Consider the following 21,870-nt stretch of genomic DNA (forward strand, 5'->3'; position numbering starts at 1 on the left):
GTGTCCGCAGTAACTTTATTATGTAGGGTGTCCCTTGTAGCAGTAACTTTATTATGTAGGGTGTTCCTTGTAGCAGTAACTTTATTATGTAGGGTGTCCCTTGTAGCGGTAACTTTATTATGTGGGGTGTCCCTTGTAGCAGTAACTTTATTATGTGGGGTGTCCCTTGTAGCGGTAACTTTATTATGTAGGGTGTCCCTTGTAGCAGTAACTTTATTATGTGGGGTGTCCCTTGTAGCAGTAACTTTATTATGTAGGATGTCCCTTGTAGCAGTAACTTTATTATGTAGGGTGTCCCTTGTAGCAGTAACTTTATTATGTGGGGTGTCCCTTGTAGCAGTAACTTTATTATGTAGGATGTCCCTTGTAGCAGTAACTTTATTATGTAGGGTGTCCCTTGTAGCAGTAACTTTATTATGTAGGGTGTCCCTTGTAGCAGTAACTTTATTATGTAGGGTGTCCCTTGTAGCGGTAACTTTATTATGTAGGGTGTCCCTTGTAGCAGTAACTTTATTATGTGGGGTGTCTGCAGTAACTTTATTATGTAGGGTGTCCCTTGTAGCAGTAACTTTATTATGTAGGGTGTCCCTTGTAGCGGTAACTTTATTATGTGGGGTGTCTGCAGTAACTTTATTATGTAGGGTGTCCCTTGTAGCGGTAACTTTATTATGTGGGGTGTCCCTTGTAGCGGTAACTTTATTATGTGGGGTGTCCGCAGTAACTTTATTATGTAGGGTGTCCCTTGTAGCAGTAACTTTATTATGTAGGGTGTCCCTTGTAGCAGTAACTTTATTATGTAGGGTGTCCCTTGTAGCGGTAACTTTATTATGTAGGGTGTCCCTTGTAGCAGTAACTTTATTATGTAGGGTATCCCTTGTAGCAGTAACTTTATTATGTAGGGTGTCCCTTGTAGCGGTAACTTTATTATGTAGGGTGTCCCTTGTAGCAGTAACTTTATTATGTAGGGTGTCCCTTGTAGCAGTAACTTTATTATGTAGGGTGTCCCTTGTAGCAGTAACTTTATTATGTAGGGTGTCCCTTGTAGCAGTAACTTTATTATGTAGGGTATCCCTTGTAGCAGTAACTTTATTATGTAGGGTATCCCTTGTAGCGGTAACTTTATTATGTAGGGTGTCCCTTGTAGCAGTAACTTTATTATGTAGGGTGTCCCTTGAAGCAACGACTTTATGTAGGGTGTCCCTAGGAGCAAGAGCTGAACCATTTTGCTCAACTCTTTCAGATTATAATCAACTTGATGAAGAACTGACTGATATCAGGAATAAATTAAAACCTAAAGTCAACAATCTGCGGAACTTGGAAAATAAGGAGGATATGAAAGGCTTTGGCCTCAACCCTCTCAGCAAAGAAGAACTCAGAGCTGTGGAAAAGATGTTATGAAAAAACCTTGTGGTACTGGGAAACCCCTTGTATGATCTGAGAAGGGAATGAATAAACAGTATGTTTGGTTGCTGGCAACAATAGACACATTGCTGGTTCCTCTAGATCAAAAGAGGAGAATCATTTATGGCTTCATGACAGAAAGGGGTACACCTGTCACCTCAGGGTGTGAAGCAACATGCTTTTATCTGAAAAATAGCAAGTCTTTGTTGTGAGACTACCAATTGTTCAACAAGTATACGTCTCAAAATTATTGGCATGAGTTTTAAGCACAATCAGGAATATCACACGACTGTTGGTGATCAATTCTGGACCGATAAACCAGTGCAAGGGTTGTGCAGGTCATGAAATCCTGGAGAAGCCATGGATATTTTAATGGAGTTTCCCAGGCCTGGAATAGTAATGGCAACTAGAAAATTGTTATCAACTTCTGAAAGGGTCATAGAAAAATGGATCTTTTTTGGTGACGGGCAAATATCTAAAACTCAACCATCGGCTGTTTTCCATGTTCACTGTGTTGTGAGTTTTATTGATACAATATCATGGAACACTGTCATAATACCCCGGAAAACACCAGGAAAGTTGTCCTGCTAATTGTGCCTGAACCCTTCCCGTGATGCAAGGATTGATCAATATTATCTGGGTACGGAAACAAGAAACCAGGCAGGTCACATCATACATAGTGGTATTCGCTGATGGTATTCCCTGATGGTATTCTCTGATGGTATTCTCTGATGGCCAGCTATCCAAGTGGCTCTGAATACTGTATATGAATGACCCATCTCCTCATACCAACATTTGTTAAATGTTGCATTTGTTATGGCCAGATAAGTGTAAGTTTGGTTTGGTTGAACTGCCTCTGAATACTGCTATTAATACAGACATTTCAGGTGTTGTGGGGAGTGAGTTGTTTAACTACACACTCGGCATGACACCGTGGCCTATACGTGTTTGAGTCAGGACCCAACAAACCAGTGACTGGAAGCATGAGTGAGTGAGTATGGTTTTACGCCGCTTTTAGCAATATTCCAGCAGTATCACGGCGGGGGACACAAGAAATGGGCTTCACACATTGTGCCCATGTTGGGAATCGAACCTGGGTCTTCAGCAGGACGAGTGAACGCTTTAACCACTGGGCTACCCGACCGCCCCTGACTGGAAGCATGAGCCATGAGCCATGCAGTCCATGGTATTGTGGGAACCTTTTCATCCTTGGATTCTGCATAGTGCCAGTTGTCATGGATGCATGCCACAGTCATCATCATCATCATCATAATCATCATCATAACTGAAGTGTAGTCATCTGTGCTGTGTTGAAATGACAAAACAAGACATTTCCAGTTTCAGAGGATGCAGACTCACTATGTGTTGATGTAAGTTGTACACAATAAAGAAGTAGAAATATTTTTTCAGGTGAGATTTATTCAGGTGTCACAGTTTGGTACCAGCAGATGCTCGGGAAAATCATTTTGAATAACATTGATAAAAACAGGTAATCATTATGTACCTCTTAATGTCATGAGACAATTTCTGCACAAGCAGTTGGTTCTTGTTATATTCCATTTGTCAGCTGGATATCAGTGAGTGAGTTTCGTTTAGTGCCTCTTTGAACAGTATTTCAGTTATGCCACAGTGTGTCAGCTTGATACACCAGAAAGCCGCAACTGATGCTGGTCTTAGACGATTATATTTTGAAACCAGTGCATGGATAAGGTGCTGACACACCTAGAAATATAATCACGACAATTATGTGAGGTGAATGCATCATCATTGGTGTCTGGTACACCAAAGGCCCAGAACTCTGAAAGCCAGGAGTGCCCCAGTCTAGGACAAACTCTAGCAGCAGACCATGCATGATGCCTGTATATCTTTTAAAGAACAACACAGGTGCCAAGTCCTCAATAGACATTTTTAATTTAATTTAATTTTCCAAGGAGCCTCTCAAGTGTAAAATTCTAAACCTTTTTCTCATCAAGTTTGTTTGTCTGTTGTTTACACCACACGCAGCAATATTCCAGCTATATGGCAGCAGGTTGTAAACAATCTAGTCTTGACCGGACAATCCAATGGTTGATATTATAAGTAACAATCCATGCTTTCACCTTACAATGTCTTGCCTAGATCCCTATAGAAAGATGAAATACAGCTTTACATCTTGAAAGTTTACTTTAGCTATAGAAAATAGGGCTTGACTAACTGGAAAGACAATAAGATATCTGGTGGCACACTCAGATCATCAGATTAACGGTATCACTTCTGAAATCATTCAAACAACATATCAATGTACAAGGTAAGTAATACAAGGTAAGTAATACAAAATAAGTATCAACAAACTTGATAAACTCAATAAATATTTTATGGTATAACAGAAATAAGAACATTGATCAGGTCCTGTTTAACAAGATGTCCTGAAAACAGTGTGTGTTTTGTTGTTGGCTACAGAAAGATCCCCGGTTCTTTGTAAGTGTTGACCAGGTAAGGAGACCTGACATCCAGGCCATTTGTAAGCCACTGACTGGACATGTATAGTTTTACATGTGCCAGGTCTTTATGTGCACACATTACCTACACATGTCACTATATCAGGACCTTACAATCATTCCTTATATATGTCAACATGGTCAAGTGAAACTATTTTATTACATGTACAATGTCGTTGCATATTTCTGATGACTGCATTATGTTAAGTGAGGCCATTTTTATCCATTATCATTAAATTAAATAAAAAGGCAGTTTGATGGTGACTGAAAAGATGAATATGTTTTGAAACATGTTTTTGTTTATACGGCTTATTTCAAGAAAAGTGTTTTCGAATTAGGAAAAAGAAAGACTTGTATCTATCAATCTAACCAATAAATCTGGAAAAAAGAATCACATTGGATTGGCCTAGAGTATACATGGTACAGATTTCCAAAATGAAGTTGAACATTTGCAATAGACATAAAATATCAATGTAGTACTTTTCTCCACAACCTATTTTTATTGCATGTTTGTTTTTAACATTACTTAGCGATCTTTCCAGCTGTAAATAATGGAGTCTGGACCAGACTCCAGTGAGATATTGTGAGGAACGATCCACTTAAACAGGGTTCGATGACACACAATCAACCAAGTCACAGCATTTACACCTGATCCATTTTGTCGGCACTTATGACCAGCATCACAATCAATCAATCAATCACACTGACAATAGCTTGCATCAGTGTGTAGGGTCATAACAAACAGCATAGGACATCACCATTATGTGTTCCACTCAGAGTTTCATCCTACTGTACATCAAAGCTAATTGCAACGGTACAAACATTGTCGGTGAAAGATTCCATGCATGGACAACACTCACGGAAGTGCAGAATAGCATGTGTGGACAACACTCCTGGAAGTACACAAATGTAACAGCCTCAGCATTCACGTGGAATGAAACAACATTCAAAGGAATGATACATATTCACAACACAGCAAATAAGTGTTTACCTTCACTGTATAACATGATTAAAGCCAAGCAATTCAGACAAAGACAGCTAAGGGACTGACAATTTATTATAGCGGTGGGTCACCCAAAAATATGACAGTCTCTAAGGGAAGTTCATGAAAACAAAACACACATATTTGGGGAGGGTCATGAAAAAATGGGCAGTTTATAATACAATATAGTACTTTTGCATTTTGTTTGTTTGTTTGTTGTTTAATGCCGCACTCAACAATATTCCAGCGATATGACTGGTCTGTAAGTAATAGAGTCTAGGCCAGACAATCTAGTGTTTGACATCATGGGCATCGATCCACGCAATTGGGATACGATGACATGTATCAACCAAGTCAGCGAGCCTGACCACCCGATCCCATTAATAGGCTCTTATGACAAGCAGCAAGCATTGGTTGCTGAAAACCTATTCTACTCCGGATCTTCACGGGCATTTTGTCTTCTCATGGAGGGCTACTAGGTGAAAAATGGGACATGGGAGAGTCATCCAAAACATGACAAGCATTTGGGGAGGGTCCTTATTTTCTGTACAATAGTGCATCAAAAACCTCTGACATACCCAGCTCTGTAATAAAAGGCCGGACCCTCAACTTGGTGATATGGTCTGATCACCTTGCCACTGAATACTACATGTACACTCTTCTGAAAACACACATTTCATCAATTTCATATTGTAGAAAAAACAACTGTTGTTTATCCCTTCCTCCCCATTAGTTCCCACCTGGTCATTCTACCTGGAAGTAAAGGCAAGGGGAGGTAACTCTAATACACACTGCCTTCTTGCAGCATCAAGAACCAAAAAAGAGAACCGGGTAACGTGTCACTCATTAATCAATTTCTGTAATCACTTGTACGCCATTGGTTATTTAATATATGCATATGCCCCAATAACCCCCACCCCCAAGACCATGGATTCAAATGTTTGTTGGAGTTAAGTCATGAATTCCTTTTGTTTCATATCTTTAAATCAAACTTGATCGAATCTCAACATCAGCTGGAACCAAACACATTGAAAACTAGTGTCCTATCTATGAGCATGCTATAAATAGCAGAATTATTATACCAATTCTGATGGCACAGGTGTGGTTTCAAGCATACAGTCATGTACAGCCGGCGAGACATTAGCGTAAGGCAACATCTAAATATTTTGGTTATTAGATTAAAGCCACGTACAATCATAAAACATAATAAAATACTTGACATCCATATAGATTCAGCATTTCTTTTCCCCCACTAAACTGAATGAAACAACTTTCTGCCAAATGAAAGAAAAAATATATTAAATTTGTGAACCATAGACTAAAACAGTGTGTCCCAATGAGACAAACAACATGCATATTTCAAAGAGCTACACAACACGTCACCATGGTAACACAGTTAAAGAAAATATTCGGGAAGCATGGTTGACATTGTCAATTTATGAAATGTACCGATACATGATTAGGTACTCATCTGCTCATCGGTACACATGTTCTGGTCCCAGAGCATTCATCTGTTGTCATACTTTGGTTTATTGAAGAGTGGTTTAACAGTAACCGTGGAAACATAACATTCTGACACACACATTAAATAAATGGACAGCAAAAAGAGCTCTTGGTAAAGGTCGAAGGTATCCAGAGCTCCAATGTAAACAACAGATCTCAGACAACAGCCATTCCACAGAGAATCATTCCCTCATAGCTCTTGGAATATAACACTTCCAAGTCTTAACATATCTCGTGCCATCAGCCTTACCAGAGAGAATCACTGAAACATAGTTTGTGAAATAAAACACGCCCAGAGTTGGTAAATCTATGAACAGCTGGCCAGCCATACTGCAGGGAATTATTCAAACACGGTCCTTGTATAAAATTCTCCTATAATGATAGTATGAGCCACTACCACTTATCTCCGGCCAACAAACATACTCACTGAATGATAGTACAAGCCACTACCACCTATATCCTGCCAACACACATACTCACAGAATGATAGTATGAGCTACTACCACCTATATCCTGCCAACAGACATACTCAGAGAATGATAGTACGAGCCACTACCACCTATCTCCTGCCATCAGACATACTCACAGAATGATAGTACGAGCCACTACCACCTTTCTCCTGCCAACAGACATACAGAATGATAGTACAAGCCACTACCACCTTTCTCCTGCCAACAGACACACTCACAGAATGATAGTACGAGCCACTACCACCTTTCTCCTGCCAACAGACATACTCAGAGAATGATAGTACAAGCCACTACCACCTATCTCCTGCCAACAGACATACTCACAGAATGATAGTACGAGCCACTACCACCTTTCTCCTGCCAACAGACATACTCACAGAATGATAGTACGAGCCACTACCACCTATCTCCTGCCAACAGACATACAGAATGATAGTACGAGCCACTACCACCTTTCTCCTGCCAACAGACATACAGAATGATAGTACGAGCCACTACCACCTTTCTCCTGCCAACAGACATACAGAATGATAGTACGAGCCACTACCACCTTTCTCCTGCCAACAGACATACAGAATGATAGTACGAGCCACTACCACCTTTCTCCTGCCAACAGACATACAGAATGATAGTACGAGCCACTACCACCTTTCTCCTGCCAACAGACATACAGAATGATAGTACGAGCCACTACCACCTTTCTCCTGCCAACAGACATACAGAATGATAGTACGAGCCACTACCACCTTTCTCCTGCCAACAGACATACTCACAGAATGAAAGTACGAGCCACTACCACCTTTCTCCTGCCAACAGACATACTCAGAGAATGATAGTACGAGCCACTACCACCTTTCTCCTGCCAACAGACATACTCAGAGAATGATAGTACGAGCCACTACCACCTTTCTCCTGCCAACAGACATACAGAATGATAGTACGAGCCACTACCACCTATCTCCTGCCAACAGACATACTCACTGAATGATAGTACAAGCCACTACCACCTATATCCTGCCAACACACATACTCACAGAATGATAGTATGAGCTACTACGACCTATATCCTGCCAACAGACATACTCACAGAATGATAGTACGAGCCACTACCACCTTTCTCCTGCCAACAGACATACTCACAGAATGATAGTACGAGCCACTACCACCTTTCTCCTGCCAACAGACATACTCACAGAATGATAGTACAAGCCACTACCACCTATATCCTGCCAACACACATACTCACAGAATGATAGTACGAGCCACTACCACCTTTCTCCTGCCAACAGACATACAGAATGATAGTACGAGCCACTACCACCTTTCTCCTGCCAACAGACATACAGAATGATAGTACGAGCCACTACCACCTTTCTCCTGCCAACAGACATACAGAATGATAGTACGAGCCACTACCACCTATCTCCTGCCAACAGACATACTCACAGAATGATAGTACGAGCCACTACCACCTTTCTCCTGCCAACAGACATACAGAATGATAGTACGAGCCACTACCACCTTTCTCCTGCCAACAGACATACAGAATGATAGTACGAGCCACTACCACCTTTCTCCTGCCAGCAGACATACAGAATGATAGTACGAGCCACTACCACCTTTCTCCTGCCAACAGACATACTCACAGAATGATAGTACCAGCCACTACCACCTTTCTCCTGCCAACAGACATACAGAATGATAGTACGAGCCACTACTACCTATCTCCTGCCAACAGACATACAGAATGATAGTACGAGCCACTACCACCTATCTCCTGCCAACAGACATACAGAATGATAGTACGAGCCACTACCACTTATCTCCGGCCAACAGACATTCTCACATAGTCATTCATTAATGGATCCAGGAATAAATAACTTCCCCGTAAGCTATCAGTATCATCAACAGCAACATCTTTGGGAATCAGTTAAGCAAGGCTTCCTTAGTCTCCGCAGGAATGTGAAATGTGTACTGGCCATGATGAGACAGAGCCCCTTTAAGGAAACCAATCAAACAGTCACTATATTTGATTACAAGCCATGGGTTTTCACAACTATGATTGTATGCAAAGCTTTATGTAAATATTGCCTCGACATGAAATGACACCTTTAAATTGTAAGGTCATTAAACAGTTCCTATACAAGTGGTTCACAAATACAACAACAGTACAGCTTAAACACATGCTAATGTAACCAGCTGGGATATTTACACTGATATAGAGAAAACAAACACTGACAATAGTCACTATCAACACAGATGACAATGGCTTGGGTTGGAATTGGAAGAAATAATCCAGTTGAATTGAAAATCTGTGGAATTACACTGAAACAGCATTATCCTTCTATTGATCCAATATCATGTAATATAAACACAATAAAACAGACATCAAAAACATTCTAAAAGTACTTTTGCCCTTTAAATAGTTTGGACATCATAACATGTATAAATGTTTCACTTATTTTCACAAAACTACAATCAAACCAAAAAGTAAAAGGCAAGAATAAATATCCTGAGAAATTATTCACGTTTATCATCCCTTAATTTGAGGAAGAAAATGTTTGTCTTCAATCAGCATTCATTAATGGCCAGGAGTTATCATACCTATAACAATGGTACTGCAATAGTTCAAAACACTCTTGCAATGTCACACCGCTATTGAAGGAGTACACTCTTGCAATGTCACACCGCTATTGAAGGAGTACACTCTTGCAATGTCACACCGCTATTGAAGGAGTACACTCTTGCAATGTCACACCGCTATTGAAGGAGTACACTCTTGCAATGTCACACCGCTATTGAAGGAGTACACTCTTGCAATGTCACACCGCTATTGAAGGAGTACACTCTTGCAATGTCACACCGCTATTGAAGGAGTACACTCTTGCAATGTCACACCACAATTGAAGGAGTACACTCTTGCAATGTCACACCGCTATTGAAGGAGTACACTCTTGTAATGTCACACCACAATTGAAGGAGTACACTCTTGCAATGTCACACCACTATTGAAGGAGTACACTCTTGCAATGTCACACCGCTATTAAAGGAGTACACTCTTGCAATGTCACACCGCTGTTGAAGGAGTACACTCTTGCAATGTCACACCGCTATTGAAGGAGTACACTCTTGCAATGTCACACCGCTATTGAAGGAGTACACTCTTGCAATGTCACACCGCTATTGAAGGAGTACACTCTTGCAATGTCACACCGCTATTGAAGGAGTACACTCTTGCAATGTCACACCGCTATTGAAGGAGTACACTCTTGCAATGTCACACCGCTATTGAAGGAGTACACTCTTGCAATGTCACACCACAATTGAAGGAGTACACTCTTGTAATGTCACACCACAATTGAAGGAGTACACTCTTGCAATGTCACACCACTATTGAAGGAGTACACTCTTGCAATGTCACACCACTATTGAAGGAGTACACTCTTGCAATGTCACACCGCTATTAAAGGAGTACACTCTTGCAATGTCACACCGCTATTGAAGGAGTACACTCTTGCAATGTCACACCGCTATTGAAGGAGTACACTCTTGCAATGTCACACCGCTATTAAAGGAGTACACTCTTGCAATGTCACACCGCTATTGAAGGAGTACACTCTTGCAATGTCACACCGCTATTGAAGGAGTACACTCTTGCAATGTCACACCGCTATTGAAGGAGTACACTCTTGCAATGTCACACCGCTATTGAAGGAGTACACTCTTGCAATGTCACACAGCTATTGAAGGAGTACACTCTTGTAATGTCACACCACAATTGAAGGAGTACACTCTTGCAATGTCACACCACGATTGAAGGAGTACACTCTTGTAATGTCACACCACAATTGAAGGAGTACACTCTTGCAATGTCACACCACTATTGAAGGAGTACACTCTTGCAATGTCACACCACTATTGAAGGAGTACACTCTTGCAATGTCACACCGCTGTTGAAGGAGTACACTCTTGCAATGTCATACCGCTATTGAAGGAGTACACTCTTGCAATGTCACACCACAATTGAAGGAGTACACTCTTGCAATGTCACACCGCTGTTGAAGGAGTAACATGATGACCTCTACCTTTCTACAGTCAATATCCTTGTATTACTTAACATGAGGTCAAAGTCCAACATGTCTGCCCTTTTCCATGTTAAGTAGACTCATTGGAGAGAATGAGAGGGCTCCACGAGCTGTCCCCATATGTTTGATGTTTAATGCCGCACTAGCAATATTCCAGCTACATGACAGCGCCCTGTAAATAATCTGGACCAGACAATCCATTCAATGATATTGTAAACGATGATCCAAGTTGTCGGGGTACGATAACACCTCAGCAGCCAGGATACCAACCTTGGCCATCTGATCCATTTGGTCGCATCTTACGACCAGCATAGGTTGTTTGGGACCTGTTGAAACCAGGAATACCCATGGGGGATTATGTAGAAATGAACTTGAGGTTTGCATTGTGAGCAAACACTTTAATCACTGGCTACCTAATCATCGAGAATTTAACACAGAAGGACCTATAACATTATATACTTGAAGTATTTTGGGTGTCTACTGCTTTTAGAAATACAACTTGTTAGACTGAGAAAGCTATTAGTAGGACAACTTATTAACAACAAGTATCGTCTAACACATACTTTGAAATAAGTTACAACATCAGATTATCGAATACAGTTGGCACAGATGGATTTGAGGTTGGGTGGGTCATATTTCATACTGGTAACCATAGTAACATTCTTGAGACAGCTGACACATTAAATGTTCATAAGATGGTACCGGCTGAGGTTCACAGGTGTGACAACCAGAAACACTAGATTGATGGTTTTATACAATTAGGATCACATTAGGTCATACATGGTTTTGTTGAAATCTGTGAGTTAGGATAAACAGGTCTTAAACAACATCACAATTCTACAAAAATCTCCTTTGTTATCAATTCCTTAAACATAACTTGAAACACCAAGAGTTTTCAGTGTTCGACATTTTAAAGGTGTTCCTGTTCCAAACAGTATCACTATTTCAAAGTGTTTAATCAAAACTTCTACCGAGTCTACACATTAAGCATGGTGGCCAGTTCTTCAATCCGGTGTCGGTTGGCAACCATGTAACAGTGAGATTCCCACATCATGTTGATCAGTTTGGAGTTGTCATGGCAATCAAGGGCTACATTTTCCGAGAGCTGTGGGCTGTAGCGGTAGAAGGGGACGTTGATCATGCTGCACCATGCACGCGCTCGGTCCACGGGTCTCCCCTCCGACACAGTAGCCTGTAGGAAGGCAATTTTAAACTTACAGAAAACTTACATTGTTAGTGTAAGATATTAGACATTTTCATATAACTGACATGTAGCTTTGTTTCTTTCAATCACATGGAAGTAGTGAGGTGAGGTGAGGTGAAATAGAGTTTAACGTTGTGTCCAAGATTATTGCTCTCATATTGCATGTACATGTGTGTGGCTGCTTGTACTAGTCACTGAGATACCATGCCACAGTTTAACATGAATGCCCCACTCAGAAACAGAATACTGAATCTGAGCTGACCAGTCCTTGTTTTAGCCCGGTGACAACAAGTACCACCTTTTAACGTCTTTTGGCATGATGCGGCTGGGGATCAAACCCCCCATCTTCCGCTCTTTTGGCACTGACTGACAGGTGACATAAGTAATGAAGTTTAACAATATATCTATGAATGTATTGCAACTGTTTGCCTTATGATTGTAGTATATTGATAGGAATCTAAAACACTGATGGCATTGTCGATTGTATGCCTAACAATCGATAGTTTCAATAGTCGCAATTAGCATGATTAGTTTTAAATAAAAAAGAAATTATGTACCCCAAAACTCAAACTTTGAAGTCAAATTTCAACCTTCCATGTGTTGATTAGCAAGGATTATATTCATTTCAGATTAGAGATACTACACTTTAGTTTGAGTAGCGACAGGTAGGATAATGGCTGACTTTGACACGTCGACAATGCTTTATTAATTTCTATAACATTGATTAATATAATTATCAAGCCTTAACTCTGGTTTAGTTCTATCGCAATAACACTGTAATGGTGTGGGAACTATTGCAATACTATACTAACAGTGAAAATATCCCCAGTAGTAGAGACACCTCAGTTATTTAGGTGATAAACATGAAGTGTTTCCTGATGTGGTGTTTTGGAGTATTTCATGCCTGAAAGTTGCATATGGAACTGAGCTGCATGCTACAACTGAACTAGTTCTAATGATTCAATCAATGAATTTTATTTGTGTCCAATTTTAATTTTAATATACAAAGGATGCAGTAGTCTGATGTGCCTACTTGTTTGCTTGTATAGCCTTCCCATAAGAGACCAGTTCAAAAGTTGGATGTCGGATAAAATACTTTATAAAACGCATTAATTCTGAAGTTTTGAGTCTCGTGGTCTCTTTTGTCACATATTCTTGTGTTTTGACCTTTTTTTTTCGAATGTTTATCGAATGAAGTTTATTTACTAGTTGTTGACAATCATTTGTATTGTTTTAATAGATCACATCTGTCATCATATATTACACACTGCGCTAGACTATTGCCCACGATGATACACTCCGACCTTGTGGATAGACTGGATGTATTTAATAACAACTTCTAACAGAATATGAATGAAAATAGGATCAGTTTAGTTTAGTTACTATATAAAACATTGAGAAATCAGGTAAGATGATTTTGTCGGATGGAAAACTTGCCTTTAAGCTTTTGAATTGGTCCCCAATACATTCTGTTTCTTATTCAATCATACTACCAACTAACTGGACAACTAACTTAAATGAAACTATAACACATTATCAGGCACAACAACAATTTTTTTTACAAACTTTGAAAACACTTCTTTGAAAGGCATTTAGAAGTGATACACATAAGGAAGAGAATACTGGATGTCAACTTCTTTATTATGAGGAACACAATGTTTCGGAGTATATGCTTACTCCATCAGGTGAATGATGAAGGAGTAAGCATACTCCGAAATGTTGTGTTTCTCATAATAAAGAAGTTGACATCCAATATTCTCTTCCTTTTGGAAACACTGTCAGCATATTTTACTGTATGTTACCTGGTCAATTACAAGATTGCCAAGTGATGAGACACCCATAACAGCTTTTGCTGCGTCAAACAGTCCTTCAGGTCTGAAGACATCCACATTCTGTACCACATTCTGGGGGACACGCCCTGTACCCAACGACACCACACACCCAAGTGGTCGTACTTGGTGACCTTCATTCTGAAGAAAACAATCAGAAAACTATTTCTTTGTAATGAATTAGTGAGTGTGTTTCAAGTTGCTTTGAACAGTACCTTAGTTAATCTGCTAAAAAATAACAAAAGCATGCACGCAATCATAAAGTGATGTACTTGCAAGCAGGGATCAACTTCTACCAAATTATTATTTATTACACCAAAACAAGTTTATTGTTACTGATATTTGTTGCAGGCTCTCTCAATACCTTTGAAAGCAAGTCTTAGTGCTCTCTTAGGCTACACAAGATCTGAGGACATCCAATTACATGTCATGTCAGAACAAACTTCTCCTACTTTGACCAATCAATAAAGTGAGTGACAGGAAGTCAATATTAGCCAAACAGCTTTCTCAGCTTTACAGCACTAGCTTAAGAAATATCTTGACAAATTTCTTGACTCAAACTTTGCAGACTAAATTCTGTCAATGTCTACTAGCTGGCCAAGATCTTTTCTGTTTCAAATATTTATCCTATTAAAACGGGAGACAGACAATGTCTAGCAATTGGAATCAGTTGTACAGTCCGTAACTCTCGTTCAGAATTACGCTGTGTTAACTTTTTCAAGGTTGCATGATTAGAAAACACATTCAGACTTTCTTTTCCATGACCTTGTAAGAAACTTTCTGATATGTTGGATGAAACATTGTTCTTACATGATTTATTTTATCAATATGCTTAGAAGCTGAAAGCAAAATTATTTATTTGAAATGTCTGGGGCAGCAAAAAATCTTGAAATCAAGGTATGACCCAAAAAAAAGAATTAAAAAAAAATGTGTCTCTATCCTGCCCAACCCTTACTGAAACTGATGGTGCAAGTCTCACGTTTTGTTTGAGTCCTAGGTTGTATTCATGGATCTCCGTCAGCACGTCCAGAGTGGGGTTGTTGGCGATGAGCCCGCCATCCAGAAACTTGCCGTATGCCCTAAAGTAGGTCGGTGCTGCCCCACTGCACCTCGCTGCTAGCCATATTGGCTGTTCTGGAGGAGAGTCAATCCATGGCTCTTATTCTCATGTCATTACAAGGCTATAACAGTGACCTACACTGTTCAATCATATCTGGAGGAGGCAATTTCCCTCTCTTCATATGGGTCACACAAAAAGTGCACAGTTTGAAAACCATTTTTTCAAACACAAAGGATGATGTGTGGTAATAGTTTAAGAATTGAGCACAACTCAAAATTGTTATGAAAGTACTCAGATGTGTTCATCTGACTGAGAACAAATATATTTTCTTTTCAAACTATTCAAGTTAGGGATGTATGATACAAACACAAGAAACAAACACACGCCACGAGGAAGTGTTTCTCTGATATTTGATAGGAGCAAGTCTTGCTGGTTCCCAAAGAGATGCAAGATATAGCCAGACATTTTCAATTTGAGTCATTGCTTGATTTTCTCCTGATGTTGAATTAATCCCACTTTTGTACTAATCTCATTATAATTTCAAAACTGTCAAGGGACAGAAAGAATAAACATTGATAAAGACTAGTTGACAGTCCAAAAAAAATATCAGATGACTAGCATCATAACTTTTTGTCTTTAACTTTGATATTAGTCATTTTCTGAGGGCTCCTTCTCTCTGTCCTGGACTTACTCTCGGGGTCTGGAACCTCCACCAGTTTGACGTCCCTGTCGTCTCTGTGGGGGGTCTTCAGGTGCTTCCTGTAGGTGCGGAACATGTGCAGCTCTGCTGGGTTCCGGTCTGCCAGGACAGCGGTCACTAGCACTCTGAAACACCACATGTACACAATCCATAATGGAAGATATTGTCTCACACATCGATTACTCTATTCACTAGAGTATAAAAGCAAGACATATTGTAGCCATACAATCCACCTTCTGGTTGCCAGTGTCTACATGCATGCAGTGGTAATGGATCTGCCCCAGTTCCCAGTGCAGGTAATACTTACTTGGGATGTTTGATGTCAGTCATCACAGCCTCCTCGCCAAACTCTCTCTTCAACATGGCCTCGAACGGCTCTGATGAGTAAGGTCGTCTCCCCTTAAAAACTTCGTCTTTCAAACGGAAATACACACCCTTTAGATACTGTAGAGAAAACCCTGAAAAATTAAAATTATCATTGAGGAGTTTAGTTTTTTGTTTTTTGTTTAATGCTGCACTTAGTTATATTCAGCCATGTTATATCATCCTTAAAAATTTCATGTTTAAAAAGATATTGCGAAAAAAACATTAATTATGACCTTGCTAGTTTTCAGCTGGCTCATATCTACACTTTAGGTGCCAGTTTGCACAAGAATTGGGAAATTGTAAATCCTTTCTGGGAAGATACCCTTATAGCCTGGAGTGACTTTATGCATTCATATGACTTTGAAGACTTAGAAAAAGCAGAAATTGCTTCCCAACCCATATGGTTAAACCATTATTTTAGAGAACCAGTATTAATTTTTAATGACTGGTTTAAAAAAGGTATAGTTACGATAAAAGACTTGTATGATGAAAACGGATGGATCCGTTTCCCACGTTTACAACAACTTTATGATCTTAAAGGAACTTTTCTCGACTATAACCGTATGTTCTTTAATATTCCAAGAAGTTGGAGACAAAATATTGATAAAAATCTACATTCCTCTTCTTATCTCACAGTATCTCCTTGGATTTATGATCTTGCACGTTCTATTAAAGGAACAAAAGTGTTTTATAATAAACTGATTGGGAATTCCCTCCCTCTCCCTAAATCTTGTTTGAAATGGGAAAATCAGCTGGGATGTTCTTTTCCATGGAATCAAATATTCAGTGTATATTGCCATGGGTTAAGGGACACAAAACTCAGGGATTTCCAGTTTAGATTTATTCATAAAGTAATATTTACTAAACGTGAGTTATTAAGAATGAAACATTGATAACGATGAGTGTTCTATGTGTCATACTCACAAAGAAAATGTTTTTCATGTTTATATCGAATGTCATGTTGTTAAGAATTTCTGGTCAGATTTCTGTATTTACTTGACTCATATCTTGCATAGAAAAATCCTTATAACTGACAACGAGCTCCTGTTTGGTACCTCTGATGTAATAATTAACCATTTGATTGTAGCTGCTAAAAGATTTATCTTTGTCCAGTGTATTAAGAATGAAAATGTTGACTTTGTTGCTTTTAAGAACACATAATTAACCATTTGATTGTAGCTGCTAAAAGATTTATCTTTGTCCAGTGTATTAAGAATGAAAATGTTGACTTTGTTGCTTTTAAGAACACAATAAGAAGTATCTATGACGTTGAATATCATATTGCACGTAGAAATAACGACTTCTCTGCCTTTAACAGAAAATGGGCTTTGTTTACTCAAACTGCAAAATAACTTATTCACTTGAAGTTTGCAACATAATTTGATGTACCATAAATACTGCATCTTCTTAATTGTATACATAAATATGCCTTCATCTGTACCATGATGTGGATTATGCATTCATCTGTACCATGATGTGGATTATGCCTTAGGCCTCCTCTATACCATATCCTTTTGAGAAGTACCTGTATTCATAAAGCTGTATTGCTTTCCGAGCGCATATGTATCCTGTGTATATGACTGAATAAAAATTTATAAAAAAAATAAAAAAATATTCAGCTATGTGATGGTAGCCTGTAGATCATCGAGTCTGGGCCAGACAATCCAGTGATTGATATTAAGAGTAACAATCCACGTTATCAGGATACAATGACACGCAATCAACCAAGTCACCAGTTCTGACCACCTGATCCATTATTGATACGTCAACATAAATTGCAGGCAGCGAGTCAAGGGACATAACTCTAATTTGTCCCCCCGAGTACAGACAAGCCACTTACCCCTGGCAATGCCAAGAGCGAGGATGCCGCCAGTGCTGGTCCCACCTATCCAGTCAAAGCAGTCTTTGATTGGTCGGCCCGAGGCAGCCTCGATCTCCATCAGCATCTGTATGAGCACCAAACCTCGGATACCGCCTCCATCCAGGCACAACACCTGTACGGATAACAACAACTTTCGAATCTCCACTGGTGGTAGACGTACAATGTCTCTCATTTAGGGCAGACTTTATTACCTCATGGTTTTCACATTTAAATCTCCTTGCCAGTAGGTTGAGAAAATAGAAAAATACCAATATTGACATTTTTGATTATGTTATGTTGTTTTGCAAAACATTTTCAGAATCGGTTGCCTAGGTAGGCTTATTACATCATTTAACCTTTGTCTTGCAGTTTAACTGATTGTATGCATAACTAAATTTGTGGTGAAGGCTTTTGGAGGAATAACAAAAGTTCTTTTAAGATATTCATTTTGGGGGGTCAGTGGAATCCTTGAACCACTTTAACAAAAGTCATGAATTACTGAAGATGTGAAATTTCTGGAAAAACAATTCCAATCTGTATTTTCTGTCTTTGAAAACTGTTGTTTACCTCATGTACTGATGGCCGCTGATAGACGATTCTTGGTCAACCCGACAGTTCTGATATTTGTTCATAATAAAGATAGGCTTTGTCACTTATGTTTTCCAAAAGACACTGTACTGTCTAATATTGTAAATTAGGGCCTGACTAGTTTTATGTTATGGATTACATAGATGTAAGAAACCAACTAGTTTGGGTATGCTGAAATTAAAATACAAATAAAATTCATGTAGCTTAATATCTTTTTTTTAGGTATACCCCCTGTAGTTTAGTGGGAAAAATATATGTGCTAATTCTGTGAAATAAAAATAAACTTTCTTTATCTTATTTTCTTATTTGTAAAATATGAGAGTGTCAGCCGATGATTCCTGTCACTGTTTTGTCAGACATCACACTGGATCACAGATTTCAACACAAACAGCAGCACCATGTTCCCATGGAACTCACCCGATCACCGATGTGAGAGGGAGCGTCCACCATGTCCAGTACTGACCCTGCCTTGTGGACAATGGTGGCGTCAGTCGGGACGTGCGCAGACAACATCTCATCAAACAGAGCTGGACAGAGTAAACATGCACTGTATTATTACCATGTTCCCTAAAGGACTCTCATTGAGGAACACGGGCGCTGATGGGAAAAAGTAGTGAAGGTTCATATACCATGACCTGTGTCAAGTATTGTTGTGTGTAAGTGAAAAGTCCTTAATGGTACTTAAGGCAAATGACTCAGAAAAGGAAGTCACAAATAATGCCACTAACAAAATCGGAAGTGGATCCAGGTGCACATAATGGCTGGGACGCGTAACTCGGGTTGGGTGGGTCAGAGTAGGACCTTGGTACCCACAGGACCCATGGCTAATTATGTGATCTGTTGTTTAATGACAGAAACCACTGGTGGTGGTGGGGTGGCGGGCACTTAACATGTAAGGTGTCTGTAACAAAGTGGGGTGTGCACAACCCCTGTACCCCTTCTCTGCATCTGCCAGTGATAATGCTAAGGCTTCCATCCAATCAGAATGTTCAAAATGTTATGGCCGCAACATTGGAGCAAACTAAGTTTAGTACCCTACTAAGTGGCCTGGGATGTGAGTGTTCAATTGGGGAGTATGTAGCAGGGCATGGTCAGTCCACAGATGACATCCTCTCCTTGTCCGAAACTGAGAAAAACAACCTGGTTGTCTGGCATGACTTTTGAACAATGGTGGGTATGTGATCGTAAGAATATCTGACAATGAAAGGTCCTTACCTACGCTATCCACCCTCAGAAGGCCCCTCATGACTGGGTCGGGGATGCCGTTGTGGGTACCCTCGGGCACACAGCCAACTAGACAGCCCTTGACATCCACGCCACAACGCTTGGCTCCCGACACATGCAGGAAGTACAGGATGAGATCCCTGGAAAAGCAAACTCAAAGGTTAACTTGATGTGAAGGGTCACTTGATACTAACTGTAAAGCCACGTGATGCTTAGAGCCTGATGCAAAGTCACGTGATGCTTAGAGCCTGATGTAAAGTCACGTGATGCTTAGAGCTTGATGTAAAGTCTCGTGATGCTTAGAGCGTGATGTAAAGTCATGTGATGCCTAATGCTGAATGCAAAGAGTCACTCGATGCATAGTGCTTGATGTAAACAGTCACTCGATGTATCTTGCTTGAAATAAAGGTTCATGTGATGCTCAGTGCTTGATGTAAAGAGTCATGTAGCTCAGTGTTTGATGAAAAGAATAGCATAGCTCAGTGCTTGATGTAAAGAATAGCATAGCTTGATGCAAAGAATCATGGAGCTCAGTGCCTGATGTAAAGAGTCACGTAGCTCAGTGCTTGATGTAAGAGTCACGTAGCTCAGTGTTTGATGAAAAGAATAGCATAGCTCAGTGCTTGATGTAAAGAATAGCATAGCTTGATGCAAAGAATCATGGAGCTCAGTGCCTGATGTAAAGAGTCACGTAGCTCAGTGCTTGATGTAAAGAGTCTCATAGCTCAGTGCTTGATGTAAAGAGTCACATAGCTCAGTGCTTGATGTAAAGAGTCACGTAGCTCAGTGCCTGATGTAAAGAGTCACGTAGCTCAGTGCTTGATGTAAAGAGTCACGTAGCTCAGTGCTTGATGTAAAGAGTCACGTAGCTCAGTGCTTGATGTAAAGAGTCACATAGCTCAGTGCCTGATGTAAAGAGTCACGTAGCTCAGTGCTTGATGTAAAGAGTCACATAGCTCAGTGCCTGATGTAAAGAGTCACGTAGCTCAGTGCTTGATGTAAGAGTCACGTAGCTCAGTGTTTGATGAAAAGAATAGCATAGCTCAGTGCTTGATGTAAAGAATAGCATAGCTTGATGCAAAGAATCATGGAGCTCAGAGCTTGATGTAAAGAGTTTAGTAGCTCAGTGCTTGATGTAAAGAGTCACATAGCTCAGTGCTTGATGTAAAGAGTCACATAGCTCAGTGCTTGATGTAAAGAATAGCATAGCTTGATGCAATGAATCATGGAGCTCAGTGCCTGATGTAAAGAGTCACGTAGCTCAGCGCTTGATGTAAAGAGTCTCATAGCTCAGCGCTTGATGTAAAGAGTCACATAGCTCAGCGCTTGATGTAAAGAGTCACATAGCTCAGTGCTTGATGTAAAGAGTCACGTAGCTCAGTTCTTGATGTAAAAGGTCACATAGCTCAGTGCTTGATGTAAAGAGTCACGTAGCTCAGTGCTTGATGTAAAAGGTCACATAGCTCAGTGCTTGATGTAAAGAGTCACGTAGCTCAGTGCTTGATGTAAAGAGTCACGTAGCTCAGTGCTTGAAACACTGGATATGAAAGTCAGTTAGGAGATAAACATGCTGTATTCAGAAATATCGGTTTCTAGAAGTGTTATTGTAGATAAGATATCACTCATTATAATTTTGAATCTAGTGCTGTAGTGTTAGGTTTCAAATGTACAAATAGGAGGTATTTGATTCAGACTGATATATTTCTAAAGATTGTCCACTCACTTGTTCTTTCCTTTAGACACGGCTGCTAGATGTCGAGATGTGTGTCGGTTTTTGTTCCTCAAGTTAACACTGGCCCCAAACACAACAAATGTCCGTACAAACTCAACATCATCTCGCTGGCAGAAAAAATAAAAGCACTTATATATTTGTGTCGAGAAATACGAATCAATTTCTACAGACAATGGATCCTTAACAAGAGTCATCAGGAGATGACATATCCCCCCGGTCTGGTACATTTTGTAAATGGAGTTTGGCTACTTACACCCCACTTTTGATTCATTGCCATTGGATACCTTCAGTTCAGTGAAGTAAAAAATAATGCTGTTAATCATTTTCAGTATTTTCCAATATCCCAAATCATCAAAAGGCACAAGTTCACCACTAGACTGATCTGTAT

The 21,870-nt window shown here is 39.9% G+C and overlaps 2 protein-coding genes across 4 annotated transcripts in view; one reads left to right on the forward strand and one right to left on the reverse strand.

Annotated features, from left to right (window-relative positions):
• LOC124144556 (p53 and DNA damage-regulated protein 1-like) overlaps positions 1-2,804 on the forward strand; it is an 8,453-nt gene extending 5,649 nt beyond the window's left edge. For both annotated transcript variants that reach the window (XM_048392120.1, XM_048392119.1), the window contains exon 4: positions 1,241-2,804. In XM_048392120.1, coding sequence (XP_048248077.1) covers positions 1,241-1,398 — 158 coding nt within the window. In that variant the 3' untranslated portion in view covers positions 1,399-2,804. The remainder of the gene's footprint in view (positions 1-1,240) is intronic.
• The window catches only part of LOC124144553 (85/88 kDa calcium-independent phospholipase A2-like), a 31,276-nt gene continuing 12,206 nt past the window's right edge, over positions 2,801-21,870 (reverse strand). For both annotated transcript variants that reach the window (XM_048392118.1, XM_048392117.1), the window contains exons 9-17: positions 21,474-21,589; positions 19,742-19,890; positions 18,944-19,053; positions 17,918-18,071; positions 16,019-16,169; positions 15,703-15,836; positions 14,931-15,085; positions 13,925-14,092; positions 2,801-12,110 (exon numbers count right to left, since the gene is read on the reverse strand). In XM_048392118.1, coding sequence (XP_048248075.1) covers positions 11,895-12,110; positions 13,925-14,092; positions 14,931-15,085; positions 15,703-15,836; positions 16,019-16,169; positions 17,918-18,071; positions 18,944-19,053; positions 19,742-19,890; positions 21,474-21,589 — 1,353 coding nt within the window. In that variant the 3' untranslated portion in view covers positions 2,801-11,894. The remainder of the gene's footprint in view (positions 12,111-13,924; positions 14,093-14,930; positions 15,086-15,702; positions 15,837-16,018; positions 16,170-17,917; positions 18,072-18,943; positions 19,054-19,741; positions 19,891-21,473; positions 21,590-21,870) is intronic.

The sequence above is a fragment of the Haliotis rufescens genome, unplaced genomic scaffold (assembly GCF_023055435.1).
Source record: "Haliotis rufescens isolate VD_foot unplaced genomic scaffold, xgHalRufe1.0.p SCAF_11, whole genome shotgun sequence".
NCBI classification, from domain to species: domain Eukaryota; kingdom Metazoa; phylum Mollusca; class Gastropoda; order Lepetellida; family Haliotidae; genus Haliotis; species Haliotis rufescens.